The sequence below is a fragment of the Trachemys scripta genome, chromosome 17 (assembly GCF_013100865.1).
Source record: "Trachemys scripta elegans isolate TJP31775 chromosome 17, CAS_Tse_1.0, whole genome shotgun sequence".
NCBI classification, from domain to species: domain Eukaryota; kingdom Metazoa; phylum Chordata; order Testudines; family Emydidae; genus Trachemys; species Trachemys scripta.
The window spans coordinates 15506832-15525762 of NC_048314.1; the positions used below are offsets into that span (position 1 = coordinate 15506832).

Here is an 18931-nt window from a genome sequence, read left to right on the forward strand (position 1 = left end):
CAGTCCCTGCTGGGCCCCGCTCGCCCCCCTGACCCTGCTTTTCAGCCTCCTGCATCCCCTAGATTCAGCCTCAAGCCAGCTTCCCTTGTTTAATGGCTACGTAGGTGAGCAGGCGCGGGTCAGGCCTCAGCTTTGCTTTGAGCTGTTTGTCTACAGGCCCCAGGCAAAGCCGTAGTTTGCACCAGCACAGTGAGCGGCTCTGGTGCAAACAGCGGCTTGGAGCGGCTTTGCCTCTCTGCCCTCTGGGTCTGCCCTGGCGACAGGGACCTTGGAGGTCAGGGACGCGAGAGAGACGGGCTGAGCAGACCCAGGAGACCCACATCCAACAAACTGTGCAAACTCCCCTTATTGCTACAGTCCTGCAAATGCACCTCAGGTCTGACCAGTTGCTCCCCCTGCTAGTCCACTTTTAGGCTCCCAAATGCTTTGCTGCTGTACCTCACTCCTGACCCACAGCTTCCCTCCACCCCCACCCCACGCGCTATCCCAGGTCTCCCTATGGCTGGTATGAGCTTGGTTTCCTCCCTGTAGCAATATGGAATGAATGGCAAAGGTCAGAGCTCATCAAAGGCATGAGGCTGTGGGACTCAAGGCAGCGACAGCGGGGAGAAATCTGGCTGCAGCCGGCTCTGACACAGCCCCTCAGAAACAAGGCCTCATCTCCCTTTCCCACCCCGTTCTTCCTGGGAGATCTCCTCTGGGCGGCGTGGGGACCGGGGAGCGACCCCTGAGCAGCGCAGACCGACCTGCTGTTCCGGAGTAGTCTGCGATGGTGACTGGGTAGCCGTCCTCCTCCGGGTCCACGGAGAACAGGCCCACGCCGAAGGTGCCGTACTGGGCGAAGGCCGTGCCGTTGTCGAAGTCCTCCAGGTCGATGCGCAGCTCGTAGCTGGCCTGCGTGGTCAGGGCGTGGACCCGCGCCAGCCCTGTGGCGGCAAAGCGGGAGAGTCAGTCATGGGCACAGGCACCTGGCTCACCACGGAGCTGAGGTGAGTAATGAATGCTGGGCAGACAGCAGAACGCTTCAGCCATCGCCCCGCCCGGGGGGACCCTCCAGAAAAGGGAGCTGGGGAGGAGGACTGGGGGGCAGAGGGAGCAAACGGGGCTCCCCCAAACAGGCTGCTCCTCATCTCCAGAGACGAGGGGTCCTTCATCCAGCTGAGTTCAACCTGTCAGGTTAAGGATCCACCACAGCTAACAGTCCCTACAGGGGTGGTGAAGGACGGGGCTTTTGCTGCACGTCAGTCCTGGCTTGGGGAGCAGATCCTCTCTCCCGGACACGCAGGTACATGCGGGGAGCTCTGCAGCCCATTGGCTCACCGACTAACGAAGAGGGTATTTAATTAAATGTCTCAGGAGCGGTCAGTGGCAATAAGTGACACTTCCCAAGGTGAGTCTTGGGTCTCTTTCAATTCTCTCCCTTCCCCTCCTTGGTCTGTTTCCCTGTGGAGCAGAGTGCACGCTGCGGAGGGTCTAGTAGCACCTGGTGAGTTCCACCACCCACGCCCTGGGGTGGGGAGAGGGGCCCCCACACTGCACCTCCTGGCTTCAGCCGCTGAGCTCGGGCCTGTCCCGGAGGGAGCGCTGGGCATGGATTGTAGCAGGGGGCTGTGCCCGCAGGAGCTGGGGGAGGCAGGCACTCCTCAGGGGTTGCCCTGACATCTCACTGAGCAATGAGTGGGGGGAGGAGGGGAAGGATCTTTAAAGACAACACGGAGCTGCGTTAGCAGGAGCTGGGTTTAAAAGATCAAACAATTGCAATTGTATTGGGAGACTTAACATCTTCCTGTCAGCCAATGGCGACTCTGCCTCCTCACCTTCGCCCCAGCCCCAGCCTCGCTCTGCTGTTCAGAAAAGGAGGCCAAGCGCCTGCTTTCCACAGCTCAAGTGTGGCCCTTGGCTTGTTTGCTACTGATTCCCTCCCGCCTGAACCTCCTCTGCCTGCCCCTTCTCTCCTGAACCAGCAGCCCCGCCCCAGCCCTTCATTGATCAGCTGCTATTACCCCCCCAGACAGCCAGACACACACAGAGCAAGCCCCTTTAACACTCTAATTAGCAGCTCCTCCTCAGATTAGCACCCCTGGCCCTAACCAGATTCAGAAGCGCTTGCACACACACACACCCCGTGGAGGTGGAGCGCCCTGGGCCCCACTGCACAGCAGCCACCCTGTTCTGCATTGGCATCAGGATGCCAACCGTGCCTGGGTGCCCGTGCGGCAGGGATGGCTAGTGAGGGGCTGGGCTGAGCGTGCTGGTTGCTGAGCAGCTCGCCTCGCTCTTTGTGAGGCTTCTGGTGTCCGTTTCCTCAGCCTCAGGGAGAGCCAAAGAACCCCAGAGGCCTCTGCTGGGCTCGTCTCCTTCCTCCTGCGCCCTGGCAGTGAGATCCCTGCAATGCCACCTTACCTCCGGGCCCCCTGCCTGCCGGCCGCGAGCTCCCTGGGCAATACCAGCGCCTCGGCACAGAGCACAGGGCCAGTCCCTTTGACGGGCTCTTGTAGGATGTAGGGGGGGTACTGCCTGCAGGGGTCGGCTTTTCTTGTCTCCGCTGGGCCAGAACCTAGAGTCTCTGGGCAATGACCTCAGGGAGCCAAACGCTGCCCCACCCCGAGGTGATGCTGTGACTTTGATAGTTACCTCGGGGATGGATTTAGCCCTGAGTTTTTTAGGCCGGCTTTCTGTGTTGGAGTTGGACTTGCTTGACTGTGTCCTAGGCCCTGTACTGCTAATGGGGATTCTCCTATAGCTCAAGAGGCTTCAGGAGTAAGAGGCTCTGCTGAGCGGATTAGTGACAGCCACACGGCGCTGGGCACAAGGTATCTAGCCACCTCACACAGCGTCCTATTGTCTCCAGCTCCCCACTCCCCTCCCCGCCCCACCTTCATATCTGCAGAAAGGGGAGTGGGCTGCTATTAGCCACAATACACCCACTCCTGCTGTCTCCAGATTGGGCCCCAGCCCTGCCCCAGCTCCCCGCCATTGCCAGGAGGAACCGTGTGTTTTCCCCTTCCCCCAGCGCTCTCTAGCACAGTGGATCTCAGTGGGTCCAGCCCACATGTGCAACCCCCATTCCTCTCCCCAGCTGCTGGTTTGATTCATCGAAGGACTTTTCTGTTCTTCTCCCAAGATAAAACATCATGGACGAGAAAAGCAACCCCTGCCCCTCTCCCCCCAACATGCCAAGGAGAATTTAAAAGGACCCTAGGCCGATGGTTTTGCTAGCCCCTATGCAGTGGGCTGGAGCGGCATACCTAGCCAGTGCTCTCCCGTCAGCTTCCCGAATCCATCCCGGTATGCTTCCCATCCGCGGAAAAAATTCACCGAGCCATCCTCCCGCCGCTGGAAAACCTGGGGAAACAAAAGGCACAGATGGGGCTGGATTTAGGGGCCGGGGACAGCCTGGGGTGCTGGGCTTGGGGGGCGCCAAAGTGGAACAAATGGAAGGGAGGGTGCCAAAGACGCTCTTCGCTTGGGGCGCCATATGGACTAGGGCCCTGAGCGCAGCAGCTGGGATGTGAGAGTTCTGAGCCCGTTCCTACTGCCAGCAATTCCCGTGAGGAGCCCGGTGTCCCGCTGCCTTTTCCACGGCGTGGCGCTCTGCAGAACCGTCTCGCTCCAGGAGTGCTTTATGAGACCTGGGCGCAAATCAAACCCTGTACACTCGCTAATTACGTTGGAACTATGGGGTGTAGGGGGACATGCCATGTCATTGTCGCCCGTCTCCTAGGGATGGGAATCAGCTCAGAGCAAAGAACTCACTTGCTCTCTTGCCCAGAACGCCAACTTTTATTGGTGTCTGAAACCCCCTGGGTTAACGTCAATAAAAAACTGAGGCACAAAGCAACTATTAGTAGGAAGTCTGTGGCAGAGCCGGGAAGGGAACTTGGGTCTCCCAAGGGCCAGGCTAAAGCCCTAACCACTGATCCATCCTTCCTCTCTTGCCAAATGAGCTGCAGCCATGCAGTGACTCCCCTTCTTTGCATGTGAATGTGGGGTTCTGGCTGAGGAGCAGCCGTTCCCCCAGCCTCCCGGCAGGCAAAGGCCTGTCTGCAGGAACGTTCGTCAGTGAGAAGGGGCACACTGACCATGGTCTGGCCAAAGAGCCATACTTGGCTCCAGGGCCGTCTCTGGCTTTTTTGCCGCCCCAGGCAAAAAAGCCACCTGCCGCCCTCCGCGGCAGGGGAGGGCGCCGAGCCCGGCCGTGGGCCCGCAATCCCTGACCGGCCAGAGCGCCGGAGGGAGGGCGGAGAGCCCGTCTGGGGCCCCCACTCCAGGCGCCGCCCTAAGCACATGCTTGGTGGGCTGGTGCCTGGAGCCGGCCCTGCTTGGCTCAAAGCGACGCTCCCCAGCAACGCTTTGGTGCTGAGAATTAGCAACAGAAGCAACCCAAGCCAGCAGCCACTCCCCCTCCAGTCACCCTCTCAGAGCCGGGACTGTGAGCTGGGGTGGACTCTCCTGATATGGCCCCCTCAGAACTGGGGTCAGATGGAGCTAAGATGCCCTTATATAAAAGCTGCTTCCCCCAGCGGCTGGCTTGGGTGCCCGTGATCTATGGCTGATGAACCTTTGGTCTCTCAAGTGCTAATCAATGTATTGTCCCCTTGGATTATTTTCCCCCTTTTGTTGTATCATTGGACTAAAGTTTGGCATTAAAAAAAATCCCAATGAGTTCCTGACTGAGACACCTGGCTCTAGCGTGCTCGGGTCTGGCACTAAGAGGATTCAGGGGGGCTTCCTTCCCACACACCATTTAACCCTATTACACCACAGTGTCCCAGTTCTCTATTGGTGTGTCAAGGAGTGGAGTGTGGGAATGGAGCAGGGAGAGACAAAGGGGGTTTCAAATCACCTATTCACTCTCACAGCCTGGGCATGGCATGGGCCCATTATATCAGTTAGAGCAGCCCCGGGGTTGCTCTAACTTCGGCTTTGCTTCATGTGACGCCCTGTAGCAGTGCGCTCTGGCAGTGCCTCCCACTCCCTCCCCAAGGCCTGTGCTGTCCCGGATGCTGGGAGCAGGGCTAGGACAGAGTTTGCTCCAGTAGTCAGACACCAGTGAGCCAAACCCCTTTATGCGGGGGGGGGGGGGGGGGAGGGGTGTTCCCATCAAAGTGGCATAAAGGGGCCTTGGCACAATGGTGAGCTGGGCCCTACTCTCTAAATACATCACAAGGATAATGTCAGGGCGGGGAGGAGTTATTTAAGTTAAGTGTCAATGTGAACACGAACAAATGGATATAAGCTGTCTATCAACAAGTTTAGGCTTGAAATTAGGCAAAGGTTTCTAACCATCAGGAGTGAAGTTCTGGAACAGCCTCCCGCGGGGAGCAGTGGGGGCAAAAAACCTAACTGGCTTCAAGACTGAGCTTGATAAGTTTATGGAAGGGGTGGTCTAATTAGACGGCTTGCAATGGCATGTAGCAGATCTGTGACTGCTAGCAGCAAATATCTCCAACGGCCGGTGATAGGACACTAGCTGGGGAGGGCTCTGAGTTACTACAGAGAATTATTTCCTGGTGTCTGGCTGGTGAGTCTTGCCCACATGCTCAGGGTCTGACTGATGACTATATCTGGGGTCAGGAAGGAATTTTCCCCTGGGTCAGATTGGCAGAGACGCTGGGGTTTTTTCACGGGTCACCTGTAGGTTTAAACTAGTGTAAATGATGGATTCTCTGTAACTTGAACTTTAAACCATGATTTGAGGACTTCAGTAACTCAGCCAGAGGTTAGGGGTCTGTTACAGGAGTGGGTGAAGTTCTGTGGCCTGCGATATGCAGGGGGTCAGACTAGCTGATCACAATGGTCCCTTCTGGCCCTAAAGTCTGTGAGTTTAGAGCTTCCACATCTGTTGAATGGGGATGTAGCTGCCCTTTTTTATGGGGTGGGTTGAGCTGCGAGGTCAGATTGTACCCTTGCATGCCCTGGTGTAAATCCGGAGTCACTCCGGATGGCCATTGGGGTTGCTTGGTAGGGAGTCTGGTCCTCGGACGAAAGGTGCCCCAGCAGTGCTGATTGGGTTAATGCTGGGCATTGCTGTCATTAGCTACACACCCAGCTCCTGTGCACTCCCTGCAGGGCTCACCCTGAGCAGATGGGTAACTTCATGCCAGTTCATCTGGCCGGGTTTCTGGCAGCATTGATACACCACCACTGGCATGCATCACCCCCTGCACAGGCTTCTCCAGCAAGACCCTGCAAGCTAGCGTTTGGCAGAGGTCTGCAGGCCCGACTTAAGGATGGTGGGTGGCGGGCCTGGGGGTGGGGGAAGCTGCCTGGAAGAAGTGGCCAGCGTTCCCTCTGATCCATGCTGTACTTACCTTCTAGAATTAGAGCCTTTTAATTTTTATCCTCGCATTGAGCACTTGAGAAGCTGCAGTTAAGCCCTTTTAAAAGGGCTTTCGTCGGACTCAGCTGACGGGAGGAGGCCGCGTGGCTGGAAAGGGGCCCAAAGCTGATTTCCAGGAGGGATGTTGGCTCCGATTGGCTGCCATGGTCCTGTGCGTGGAGGGAGGGAGCAGGGCAGGGGCAGAGGCAGCCATGAGGCTCCCCTTTAATCTGCTTTGACCTTAACTTGTAACTAGGCCAATTGCCTGTGCGCTGCTCAGGGCAGCATGAGGGGCCCGTCTTCACCAGCTCAGGGCCCCAGGAGGGCTTGGCGATTAGAGAGACGCTTTGGCAGCTTAGCGACACGCAGAGCTCTCTCGAGAAACACTACGGGGGGAATCAACAAACCTTCCTGATCCTCCGGAGTCCTGAGCAGGGTTCATCGCCGCTGTGGGGACAGCTAGTGCTGGGTTCTAGTGTGGATCAGAGCAGGAGTCGCTGCTGGTCGGAGCAGGGGCCTGGATTCTATTTCAGAGCCAGGAGAGCGTTTCTAATGGTTGGAGTAGGGGAAAGGGAATCCTGCTGCGGCCATTGGCCGTGTCCCCACTCAGGGCCTCGGTTTCCCCCTCACTTTGAGATCCTTAGATGACACCGGCTACTTGAGTGCAGAGTATTAGTTCATGGCCCTGCTTGTGGTTCGGTCCGTGCTGGTCTCTGCCGTGCGAGCATAGATCACAGCGAGCCTTCTCGGGTGAGGTGCTGCCTGTGGGTGTGCGCGGGCTATAGGGTGGGGCACAGAGGGCGGAGAGGAACAGCATGTGGCTGGCTCCTGTACCCAGACCTGAGGATTCAGGGGCTGAGATGTCCGCTCCTAGCCTAGCGAGGACAGGGTCCGACTCCTCTGCAGCTGAAGCCAGAGCAGGGGGCTGAGGAGAGTGGTGGAAATCTAGCCAGGAGAGAGGGGAGACAGCAGGCCGAGGCGTGTGGGAGAGATGGGGCAGGTGTGGGGGGGGATGCTGCTCCTCTAGGTCTCTCCAGCCTCAGGCAGGCAGGCAGCAAACAGGCCAAGTGGGGTGGGGGTGGGAGCGCGGTAGTTGCTGTAGTTTCAGCAGCTCCATTGCTGCTCTTCTCCATCTCATAAAATATGGATTTCCCCCTCTTAAGCAAAAAGGATTTGTTCCCCCTTCCAGTTAAAGTCAGAACTGAAATATTTATCTTTCCTGCTTACTGTCACCCTCTCTGCCTGGAGTCGCTCGCCTTTCGATTGTCACTGCAGAGTTACTGGTGCGCAAAGCACCATCTCCGGGGGCTGCAGCGGGGCCCGGGCAAAGGACAACGAGATAAATAAATCACCATGCCCCAAACCATTGACAGCACAGCAACGCCCAGCATCCCTGGAGGGTGGGGGGTGGGGCGGCTCCCTCTCTATCCAAACCGGGTCCCCTTCGCTTGACTCTGGGGAGGGGTTGATTAGTTTTGGTCTGTGCCCAGAGCTCTCCGGGTCGGCTGGGTGGAGTGACAGTGCTAGAAATGGATCTGAGGGCGTCCCAGATCACACACTGCCGTTCCGGGCCCTTCCCTGGGGCACCGCGTGTGACCGAGGCTCTGACCCCAGCCTGCCTTTGTTTGCTTTGGGATACAGAGCAGCCCCGAGGCACAGGCTCTCCTCTGAAGCCCTTGCCCTAAAGGAGACCTGGTGCTGAGCAGCTCACAGAGAATTTGCAAAGGCTTCCAAGGCAGAAAGTAAGTAGCAGCCCAGTTTTCTGAAGGCCTGCTTGGGTACCCTTTAGTCATACGATTGCTACTCCACTAAATGACAGGGGGTGTTAATCAAAGGTGTGTATGGGGGTGTCACCTGCCCAGGCAGCAGGATTTGGGTCCGCCCGTAAGGAACTTCCTGCCAGGAGCCTGGCGCAGTCGTTAAATGCATTGAGGGCAATGCTACCTTGAAGGGAGTGTGAAAAGGATTGAGCTCCACACTCAGATAAGAAATCGCACATTCCAGTTCCAATCCGCACCAATCAACGAGGAGAGGCGAGCTCTGGGCCCCGGACACCCAAAGAGGTTGTGGAGGGAAGGTAATGGCTGATGGGCACAAGTAAAGAGAGAACAACATGGAGTCCGTCTGAATCTGGGATTCGTAAATACCTTGCTCCTACTGCAGCCAGGAGAAGTTTGGGCCTCTCCCCTCCAGCAGGTGCCCTTTTAGAATATGTTTTAATCCTCATTATTAACTCTGTTATTACAGTAGCACCCAGATGCCCCAGCAGAGGTTGGGACCCCACGGTGCTAGGGGATGGACACACCTGGTCTGCAGAGTATAAACTAAACAGGGAAGATGAAGGAGAAACTGAGGCACGAGGAGGGGACCTGAACCCGGTCTCCTGAATCCCAGTGCAATGCTGTACCCACTAGGTCACGCACTCCCTTTTCATGCTGTAAATCTGACCCATTCTGCTGCAGGTTGCAAGTTATTTGACCTCCACGCCCTATACATCTGACCAGACACATGGCAGAAGGCAACAGGGGAACCTCGTTCTCCAGTCAGACACCAGGTCAGCACTGGCCCCGACTGGGCTGTAGCAGGTAAGGAGCCCAGGGGCAGATAACAGTTGAAAGCCTGCGGGCTGGACTAGTGGGCTGGGATTGGTTCCCCCTCTAGTGTGGCCTGCCCCCCGCCCTGATGTCCTTGAGATGTGCTGACTAGCATGCCTGGGCTAGGGCCCTGGAGGAATCCAATTTCTTTGCCTGCCTGGTCTTTGTTGTCTCTGAGCCTTGCATACGACCCAGGGCTTAGCTCAACAGCTCTCCAGTGAAATTGGTTCAGCCACTGCCAGCACGTCCACCCACCCGCATGCAAATATCCCCACACGTCAAAAGGAATAGCTGAAAAAAATCAATCCCAGGCTGCATGACTCCAAGCGGTGCCTGTGACTTTACTGCAGCCTCCGTGACTCAACACCCCAAGGACCCAACGCCCCCGCACATCGCCCCCCTGCTTCCAGCTGAGCCTGACACCTCTTTCATCCCTGAGTCACTGACACCAGCAGTGTGCACAGTTCAGTAACCTTCAATAGCCAAGTAGGGATAGCCCCGGATGGGGAAACTGAGGCACAGAGAGGGGAAGGGCCTTGGCCAAGGCCACCCAACATGTCAATGGCAGAGTGAACCCCGGAGTCCTGGTTACCAGTCCCTTGCTCTAACCAGTAGACAAAACTTCCTCCCAGGGGGTGGTGAATGCTGCTTTCCTCTCTCCCCACTGGCACAGACCATGGCGGTGTTCAGTGCCAGGGTAGGTACCGATTCTGCCAGCCAGGAGGTTCTAATTGCAGGACTGGGGCTGTGACGTCACAGGGGCCTTCCTGCTCCCACAAGCAGAGCTTGCTCCATCTCCGCCATCCCCCCTGTCCCCACCAGCAGGGCTGTTCAGGGAGCGCTGCCCCTGGGCTGTGCCTCCAGTCACAGCTGGCCCCAGGGCAGGGCCGTGCTGACTCACCGCTGGCCTGGCCCTTCGAAGTACTCGGCGCAGGTGCAGAAGCTCTGATGCAGCCTGACGCTAAATCATTTTCTTTAGCTCCCTCGGCACTGAGTATCCAGCTGACCGGGACGGCTTTGGAGACGGTGTTTGGCTAATCCTCTCATCCCACCCAGTAGGCGGCTGCTCCCGCAGGAGCCAGGGCTGGCAGCCGGATTCTGGGGGCCTCACGCACAGGTCTCCTCAGGGAATCCTCCTCAATCTCTTCACCCCCTTCCCAAGCTGCCTCTCTGCATGGCGAGGCCGAGGAATTTCCCTTTTCCCACCCAGCGCCCCACCAGGCAGGCGCACTAACATCTCGTGTTTAATGGAACAGTCCTGCCTCAGCCACGGACCCTGCCAAACCCTGGCACTGCCTGTCTCTGACTCCCAGCGGAGCCCTGCAGACATGGCAGGGCGACGCGGCTCTCAGGCAGGTATTCTCAGCAGAGCTCAGCACATGGGGTGCAGGTTGGGTACTGAGCTTTTCTTGAAAAGCTGGCCCCCCTGCTGCCCTTTCAGAAGCCCCCGGGATCCACCTCGACCCTGTGGTTGGGGGTTATATTACCGGGCAATGTGGTTCAGTTAATTGGTGACGAGTGCAGTGGTCAGGACTCCTGGGTTCTCTTCCCAGCTGGGTGAGGTTGGGTAAGCCCCTTGGCCTGATCCTCACAGGTGCGGAGAACTTGCAGCTCCCTCTGACTTTAAGTGGGGTTATGTGTTCTCAGCATCTCTGAAAGTCAGGCCTGCCTGCTCGGTGCCACAGTTTCACCATCTGTACCAACGGCACGATGGTAGTGGCCCTCTGCTGTGATCTGCACTAAAAGCCAAGGCTGATGGCCGCTGTAGGCCTGGGCTCCCCAGAGGAGCCAGGCACTTGCTGCACACGCTGCAAACCGCATTGGTCTCCTCACAGCAGAGCAGCTAAGCTCCTTTCCCTCTCCCACTGCTGAAAGCTGCTTACAGGCATCAGATCTTGGGGTTTATTTCCTCCGGCACCCAGCTGGAGGGGCCTTTCACAGCCCAGCGCCAAGGGGCTGGCTTGCCAGCCGAGCGTGACCTAACAGGGACACGGCCCAGACTCGGCCAGTTCTCCCACCACCCAGGGCACAGCACCCACCAGTCCAACCCGAGGTGCTCCTAACTGCAACGTCCCCCACAGCCCATCTCTGAGACAGATCTCCTGGCCTCGGCCTACCTCTCCTGGGTTGCCTTAAGCTTGCCCCGAGTAATGCGTCTTCTTGGGCAGGTGCCACTTCGCACCTGGGGAAGCCCTGGCTGTCCTCGCAGCCTGGGTGAGGAGGCGCTCGGGGAAGGCCAGGCCGGGATTTTCAGGCCCTTCCAGGGCAGTCTCAGCCTTGGGACTGTGTTGTGGTGTCTCCCCTACTGGCCTTCTTTCTCACCTCACAGCCAGGGGTGAGGGCAGCCTTGCCTCACCTGACCCCCGGCTGAGTTTCACTGCCCTCCCCTCGTGTGTGCCCTGTCTAAGGTCTCTCCCTACTGACTCCGGTAGCTGGCCAGCTCCATGTCATTGGCAGCTGCACACTGTTGGGATTAGGTGGCCTTCGTGTCACACTGCATAAAGACAATAAGACAGCGTGAGGGGTGAGGAGAATCTTCAGCACTTAGTGCAGGGCCAGCTGAGCCGTGGGGTGGCCAGGAGCGTGCATCAGCCAGTAACGCTGCCTCCGGGGGGCTTGCTTCCCCACACTGGCTCGGAGTGAAATCTTGCCCTGTCCGTGAGCCAGGCAGGTCCCCCCAGTGCCCCCTTATTGACAGTGTAGGGGGGACGGGTGAATCAGGAATCCTTGGCCCTGTATCTTGGCATGTCTCCAGGGGAAATGTATTGGCGTTATACTGGTTCATGTACATAATCTGACCCGTGGAGTGACAGTAAATGTCATGTGTAGACAAGCCCTTAGGGTGTTCAGGTCAGGGGAGGGTAGCATCTGCTCTGGGCAGTGGGGTTGGCCCCCTCAAGGTGACGTGGAATGTGGGGCCCGCTTTGGGCGGTGTCACAGGTCCCTCGGGATGTCAGGGAAGGCAGGGCTAAGTATGGGGGGGGCAGCGGAGCAAAGCCCGTCATCGTGACAGGGAAGGTGGTGCCATCTCCGGGCAGCAGGCCTGGGCCCCACAGCATGCCAGAGAAAACTGGACCGGCTCCGGGCCGTGGTGACCTGTGAAGGGTGAGTTTCGAAGGCCAGGCTAGTGGAGCTAGGAGTGATGAGAACGGATGGGTCCTAGGGCCAGACTTTCTCCGTGCGGCTTTTCCAGAGAAGGGGAAAAAGCCCAGGAGTGAGTCTCCCCCAGTTCCCATGGGCAGGTCTCTAAGCTCAAGCGGTGTTGGGATGGGGCTGAGGCAGGTTGGATCTGATGGAGGGAGAGCAGCTGTTGCAAATTTCTCCTGATGCTTTATGGAATCGAGGCCTCGGCTCCATCGATCCGCAGGAAAGAGCCGCGTCCAATCAGGATTCCTCGCTGAGCCTTTTGCCTGAGGCTGCCAGCTCTTGGCTACACCTCCCATTTTCTCCCCCAAGCTTGTCTGCATCCTTCTCCCCCGGCCACGCTCCATTCCACGCCCAATCGCTGCCGCCCAGCCCCTCTTCTCCTGCCCGTGCTCTCTCGGAAAGCTGTGGAGCCCTAAAAGTGAGGGGGTTCTGGATCTCCCCCTCCTCCCACAAGCTGGCTACGCATACAGCAAGAGCGCTCGGACGTGCTTGTTAAGCGAGAACATCCTTTCTGTCTCTCCTCACCTCGGCTTTCCCTCTTCCATCCCTCCGGATCAGTCATTTCACCTCATCCTACGCTTGCTTTGCCAGCCTCTCCTGCCTCCTCGGCCCCACCACGGGAGTGCACTCACCGCACCGCCCGACCCTCCTCTGTCGGCTGGCACAGTCCTGGTCCTGCCACGCCGGGGGCTGAGGACAAGGACCGTTCAAGACTCTTTAGTGTGTCTCAGCTGATCATACTTTGTGCCCTGCCTCTGAAAGTGGCAAAGCACTTTCCAGACAGGCCCGCCCCGCGAGGCAGGTGAACCGTCATGGCCACGTTACAGCTGGGCAAACGAGGCGGGTACTCGCGCACGCTCAACCAGCCCGGCCGTGGCAGAGCTGGGAATGGAACCAGGAGTTGTGACTCCGTCGGCTTGTCTGGCCACTTAACGCCCGGTCTTCTCCTGCTGCCCTTTGTGTTTATGGAGATACAGGGCAAAATATAACCCCTGATCTGTGCAATAACAGCAGTGTCCAGCTGCTCCCTCTCTTTCCCTCCCTCCTCCAAGCGCTGCATTGCAGCGGATTACTCACTCTGGATTACACTAGCCCCAGTGGAGAGCAGGACTCCCCGTTGCTAGGGGCTGTACACACAGTAAGGGTATGTCTACACTGCAATTAAAAAGCCGGCTCGGCCTCACAGGGCTCAGGCTAAGGGGCTGTTTAATTGAAGTGTACACCGCTCTTGGACCCGTTGAGGTGGGAGGGTCCCAGAGCTTGGACTGCAGCCAGAGCCGGAATGTCTACACTACACCACGAGTCCGAGTCAACTGGCACAGGCCAGCCATGGGTGTCTAACTGCAGTGTAGACATACTCTAAGAGCCAGCCCCAGCCCCGAAGAGCTTAGCTCCTACAAAGATAAGGCAGATGCAGGCTGGGAGGAAGGAAATATGGCCCTCCTTTCACTGACAGGGAAGCTAAGGCACAGACGGATGCAGTGACTTTCCCAAGTCCCAGAAGCAGTCTGGTACAGAGCTGGGATATGAACCCAGCTCGCATGAGTTAGAACAGCAGGGGAGAGTTTGGTTTAGGATTGTCTTTGGCCCGACCGAGGGCAGGAGAGACCAGGAGGGGTGCCTGGGTTGTTCTACTGAGATGTCCAGCCCCACTGGTCCATGCGATGGAGCTGGATATGGACGGGCTGCCCGACTGCACAGAGCCCTACACTCCCACCATGGGAACCGAGTAACGCCGAGTGACTTCTAAACCCAGGCAAGGCAACAGGGCCTTTGGTGTGCAGCTGAACCTCACGGAGCCCCGCCACTGATCAGCACCATCTGTCTACCTTCAGCACTGTGCCCCCCATGTACCAGCAGCACGAAGCTCAGGGAACCGCCTTCTCCGTTCCCCTCTGGGCACAGCCCTTGGGGGTCTGTCCTGTGCCATCGCTCCCGCCCCACCATGCCAGGAGGTCATGGGCTGTTACTTGGCAGGGTATCTCGTAGGCTGGCAGAGCTGTGCCTCAACGAGTGCTGTTCCCCATGTCAGAGCGACTCAGCAATGCAGGCAACCGACTTACCGTCCAACCCCCTCCGTCCGTCGTCATGTCGCAGTAGACCTGGAAGCCTGAGGGATAATGAGTGGGGAAGATGGAGTAAATGCCGTCCTCTTGTTGTCCGCTCGCGTAGATGTCAAAGCAGTCCCGGGGCCGCGAGCCTGGAGCGTGGCATGGGAGGGAAGGGAGAGCAACGCAAGGCTAATTAATTGTTTAAATTAGAGCCTCCCCGTTGGTTTCTGGCTCTCACCCCCGCTGCCTGATCTAATTGGCTGCTCACGGCCCACTCAGCCCCCTCTCATCTCATTCTCTTTCCTCCTAGGCTCCGGGCAAGCAGCGTCCTCGCTGAGGTCTCAGTGGCTTCTAGGGACCATCCGTGGCAGTACTAAGGCACTGAGAGGGAGCCTGCTGGAAAGCCATGGCCAATCCACCACACGCACTCACCCCTCTCCCAGCACCATGTCACCAAGGCCTCCCTGCCAGGCAGATGAGTGCAGAGGAAGGGGCTGCTTGCTCCCACAGCTAGTGAGGGCATCTGTATTGCATTGGAGAGAGGGTATCTTCAGGGAGTGCAGCGTAGCTAGATGCGGGGTGTGTGTGTGTGTGTGTGTGTGTGTGTGTGTGTGTGTGTGTGTGTACACACAGTGTATATGTATAGCGCACACAGTATTTGTGTGTTTATGTTGGCACAGATGCAATTATAATATAAAATTAAAGTTGAAATTTAAATGGAAATATTTTGATAAACCCAAATTGAATTTTTTGGGAAGGGGGAATTTTCCTTTGAGGATTTCAAAGTTTTCAGTGTGATTCGGAACAAAGCCAAAGTTCAAATTCTCGAAATTCTTCGAAATCTCGAAACAGAACTGCCGGCCTGTGCACGGCTCTGTATACTATATGCCAACCGCTCGGCGAAAAGAACACTAGTAAGATTGCAAAGTCAAGTGGTCCAGCATTAGGAAACACCAGAATTAAAGCTGCCTGGGTGTCCTTACTCTGACCCCCTTGTGCATACACAGTATGATACGGTCTTTAATTACACGAGCACATATTTTTTCCATAGGACCTCTCTGCCTCATTACGTGCACAGGACGGATGGCACTCACGTAATGAGAAGCTATTCAATATTTCTTTTTGTTGTTCAGCATGTGGCCCAGGCCGTATTTATTGCACACTATTCACCCTGCTGTGAAAGCAGAATAAACTTCCTCCCGGGCTTTTCTGTGGGGCACATCACCATAGTATCCACGTGCTTCACAAACATTTGCTGACTTTCACAACATCCCTGTGAGGCAAGCGGGTGGTATTCTCCCCATTTTATAGACGGGGAGCTGAGGCACAGAGTATGCACTGATTTTGGGTGGCCGATGTCAGACATTGCACAGGCCACCTTAACTGTGGGATTTCCTAACGTCTGCATGCTTGAGTTTGCAACCTTAACAATGGTCTTTTATTTTAGTTATGTTGGGAAATTCCCTAGTTTTGTTTGTTTGTTTAAAGCAAACTGAAAAGACAAATTCCATCACGTGGCATCATATTGACACTCACATGGTTCATCAGCAGGGTTAGAACCTTTAGTTCTGCTGCATAGATCAGCCACTTGAGGTAACTGATAGTAGTAGTAGTAGGCTGTTGTCCTTTGTGTGGACCAGCACGAGAGCAGCAATTGCAGGGAAAGTGCATTATGGAGCATTCTCAGTGTGAACAGACTCTTTGGAGACTCTAGCTGCTAAAATCTAAGCAGTCTCGACTGAGCATATGCAAACTTATTTTTCAAAGGTTTTTAACCTGGCCAAATTGTGGCAGCTTTTCATGGGGCCAGCAAAAGGCACGTGCCTGACACAAAGGTCCAACCCCTGCCAAATTTCATGTATCTGCTGCAAAGCAGGAGGATGCCACAGCTCTTCAAAGAAAAGGTCAACAGGATTTTTTTTAACATAGGCAACACAGTGTACATTTTCCTTAGACTCATTCTCAAACACATCTGCACTGTTTAGGTTGAAATTTCCCATAACGATTCAGCCTGAGGCCAACACGTGGTGTGGAAAATTTTGGCTCAAAAGGTTGAAGTTTGGAAAAGTTCTAAGCAACTGAAAATTGGATCAAACAACCTTAATAATAGCCATGCCTAAGATACAGGTGCATATGTGATGGGATGTGCAGCCCCACTGGGGCACGCATCTCAGTGTCCCCAGTAAAGGGAAGTGGCCTGGGCCTTTACAGCAGGACAAAAGGGCTTCAGGGATTAGCTAGGACCCAGGAATATTTTTCCACTGCAGGTAGTAGAGAGGAGACACCTGGGTCCCTCTGGTGTTTGATTTGCTAAAGGTGATTACACTTCCCTATCAGCAAAGAGACCTGCGCCCAGCAGCAAGAGGGTGCTAGTGGGGAGGGGTCGGGGAGCTGCCTTCCATTGCCCCAGGGGCCAGGGCTGGTGCAAGGATATTTTGCTCCCTAGGCAAAACTTCCACCTTGCGTGCCCCCCATTTCCCCCGGAGCATCGCTTATTATAAACTTTCAAAAATGAATACAGTGGAGTCACATCTTACACGAGGGTTAGGTTCTAAGGGCAGTGCGTAAGAGGAAAATCGCGTATAGTGAAAATTACCATAAAGTACAGTACACACAGTATACACTAGAACAGGGCTCCTCAACCCGCAGGAAAGGAGAGGAGGAGGCTGTCTCACCATTGGAACATCCCCGGGGCCGGGCTCCCCGGGCTGGAGGTCTCTGCAGGTCGGCTTTGAGCCGAGGCCTGGCCATGCCTCGATCCTTCTGCAGCGTGTCCAGGACGTCGCTGACAGAGCTCACCAGCCGAGCCATGTTGGTCTGGCTCTCCGAGAGCAGCTGGGAGGGGAGAAGACAAACGATCTGAGTGAGTCACCAGTTCCTGGCTTTACCCCTTTCCGACACTGCGGGCAGCAGCGTTGAATGTATCCCTCAAAGGCAGGTGCTGAGCCTGGCTGGGTCCAGCGGGCTGATCCCCTCATGTAGTGCAACGTGCTTCCCCCCAGAGCAATCACTTCACCTACTGTACCCCTGAGATTCTGCCGCCAATAGGGGGCAGGCCTCCTACGAACAGGGTCACAGACCACATCTGGGAGCCATTCTTCCTACTGCCAACGGGGAGAGTCCTCACCCCAAATGCCAGACTAAAAGGAGTGGGGCCGCAAAGACTGAGTGTAGAATGACATTCACCAAACCTTCCATTTCCATCCTCTGGACTTTGGCGTCTCAGCCCAGATTATATTTCATATATATAGTGACAGTGGTCTGGTGGTTAGTCCGGACTTCTTCGTTCTACATTTAGCTCAGACTCGCTGTGTGAGCTAGGGATACGTCACTTAGCACTCTGTGCCTCAGTTTCCCCATCTGTAAAATGGGGATAATGAACCACTCCCCTGCCTCACACAAGGCATTGGGAGGCTTCATTGATCAATGATTGGATTGTGCTTTGAACGCGTAAAGGACTTGTCTGTGCTGCGACTCCTGGATGAAAAGGGCTGCAGAAGGGTCAGTGATGCGCTCGTATTACATCAGTGCAAAATCTGTTTGACGGTGAATTCAGCTGGCGCAGAATCCAGACTTTGCCTTAAAATGCATCTAGCACTGAGACCCGGGATCCAAACCCCAACAAACTGGGAAAGCTCCCATTGAAGCTCATGGCAAAACTTCTGTTGGGAGCAGGATCAGGGCACTAATGTCACTTAAAAATAATACTGAGGCTATCAAATGGAGTTATTCTGTCTTTACCCAATGGGGCCTGGCCTCTGCCGAATGACGAGGGCAAATCCCAGACAAGCCCACAGCACATCTGAAAGATTAACTCTGACCTGCTGTAGCTCCTGACCCCGTGTCTGCCATTTGGGAGATAAAAGGCATCTTTAGAGAAAAAAAAAAAAAAAAAAAGAGAGGATTCCCGGTCGGTTTAAAAATATCTGTACCCTGCTGCAGCCAGATTGCAGAATGTTTGGCCTTCCCTGAAATGACCCGAGCAGCACAAGACATTCAGCCTCTGGTTCAGAAGTGAGGGGGCTGGGGGAGTCGCACCGCTGGGGGACAGATATTGGAGGAAATGCGTACGCACAGTGAGACAAAATTCAGAACGGGGGCTCCATCGCATCCGTTCCAGCATCTGGCCACCAACTGGAAGAAACGGGTCTTCCCAATAGGATGTGCACACAGTGTCAGCCATTTTTTTTTTAGGATGTTTGGGTCATGTCTTTGCATGTGCAGTTACCTACTGTCCTATGGGGAATTAATGTCGGATTTCTTTCCCCCTTCTCCCCAGGCATTAGGGTGGAACTGTGGCAGTTCGTTTGAGGCTGATAACACTGGTCTACAATTTTTGAGAAGTCATCTGCTTCAGAGATAAAATGTGCTATTTATTATGTATTTTGATGTTTTAATTGTCATATTTGAATTCAGCACAACTGATTGGCTACTGTTTCTAAGATATTTAAGTTTTTACATTTTATGTCTATGTACATTGTGTAGATAGAGTTTTAATCATAAATTGTAAACCTAGGTCTTTTCATGCGTTTATGGTTGCTTTACATGATAATATTTCACCTGTCCTGTTTATGTAACACTTTAAAAATCAGCAAAAGGGTTATATAAATAAAATTTATTATGAAACAAAAGGCAAAAAACTATTATGTACATAGTTTAGTCCTATTCAGTGTCTACTCGGCACTTCTTGGCTTGTCTCTTGTATTCATTAAATGGAGCATCTCTTGTCACTGTCCAGAAACAGTCTGCAAGCATTGATGGGCTCCATTTGCCCTGATAGCGTTTCTCCATTGTTGCAATGTCCTGGTGAAATCGCT

At 55.3% G+C, this 18931-nt stretch overlaps 1 protein-coding gene across 2 annotated transcripts in view; it reads right to left on the reverse strand.

Annotated features, from left to right (window-relative positions):
• FIBCD1 (fibrinogen C domain containing 1) overlaps positions 1 to 18931 on the reverse strand; it is a 40559-nt gene that overhangs the window by 5868 nt on the left and 15760 nt on the right. For both annotated transcript variants that reach the window (XM_034793909.1, XM_034793910.1), the window contains exons 3-6: positions 16790 to 16949; positions 14127 to 14263; positions 3249 to 3345; positions 747 to 926 (exon numbers count right to left, since the gene is read on the reverse strand). In XM_034793909.1, the coding sequence (XP_034649800.1) occupies positions 747 to 926; positions 3249 to 3345; positions 14127 to 14263; positions 16790 to 16949 (574 nt within the window). The remainder of the gene's footprint in view (positions 1 to 746; positions 927 to 3248; positions 3346 to 14126; positions 14264 to 16789; positions 16950 to 18931) is intronic.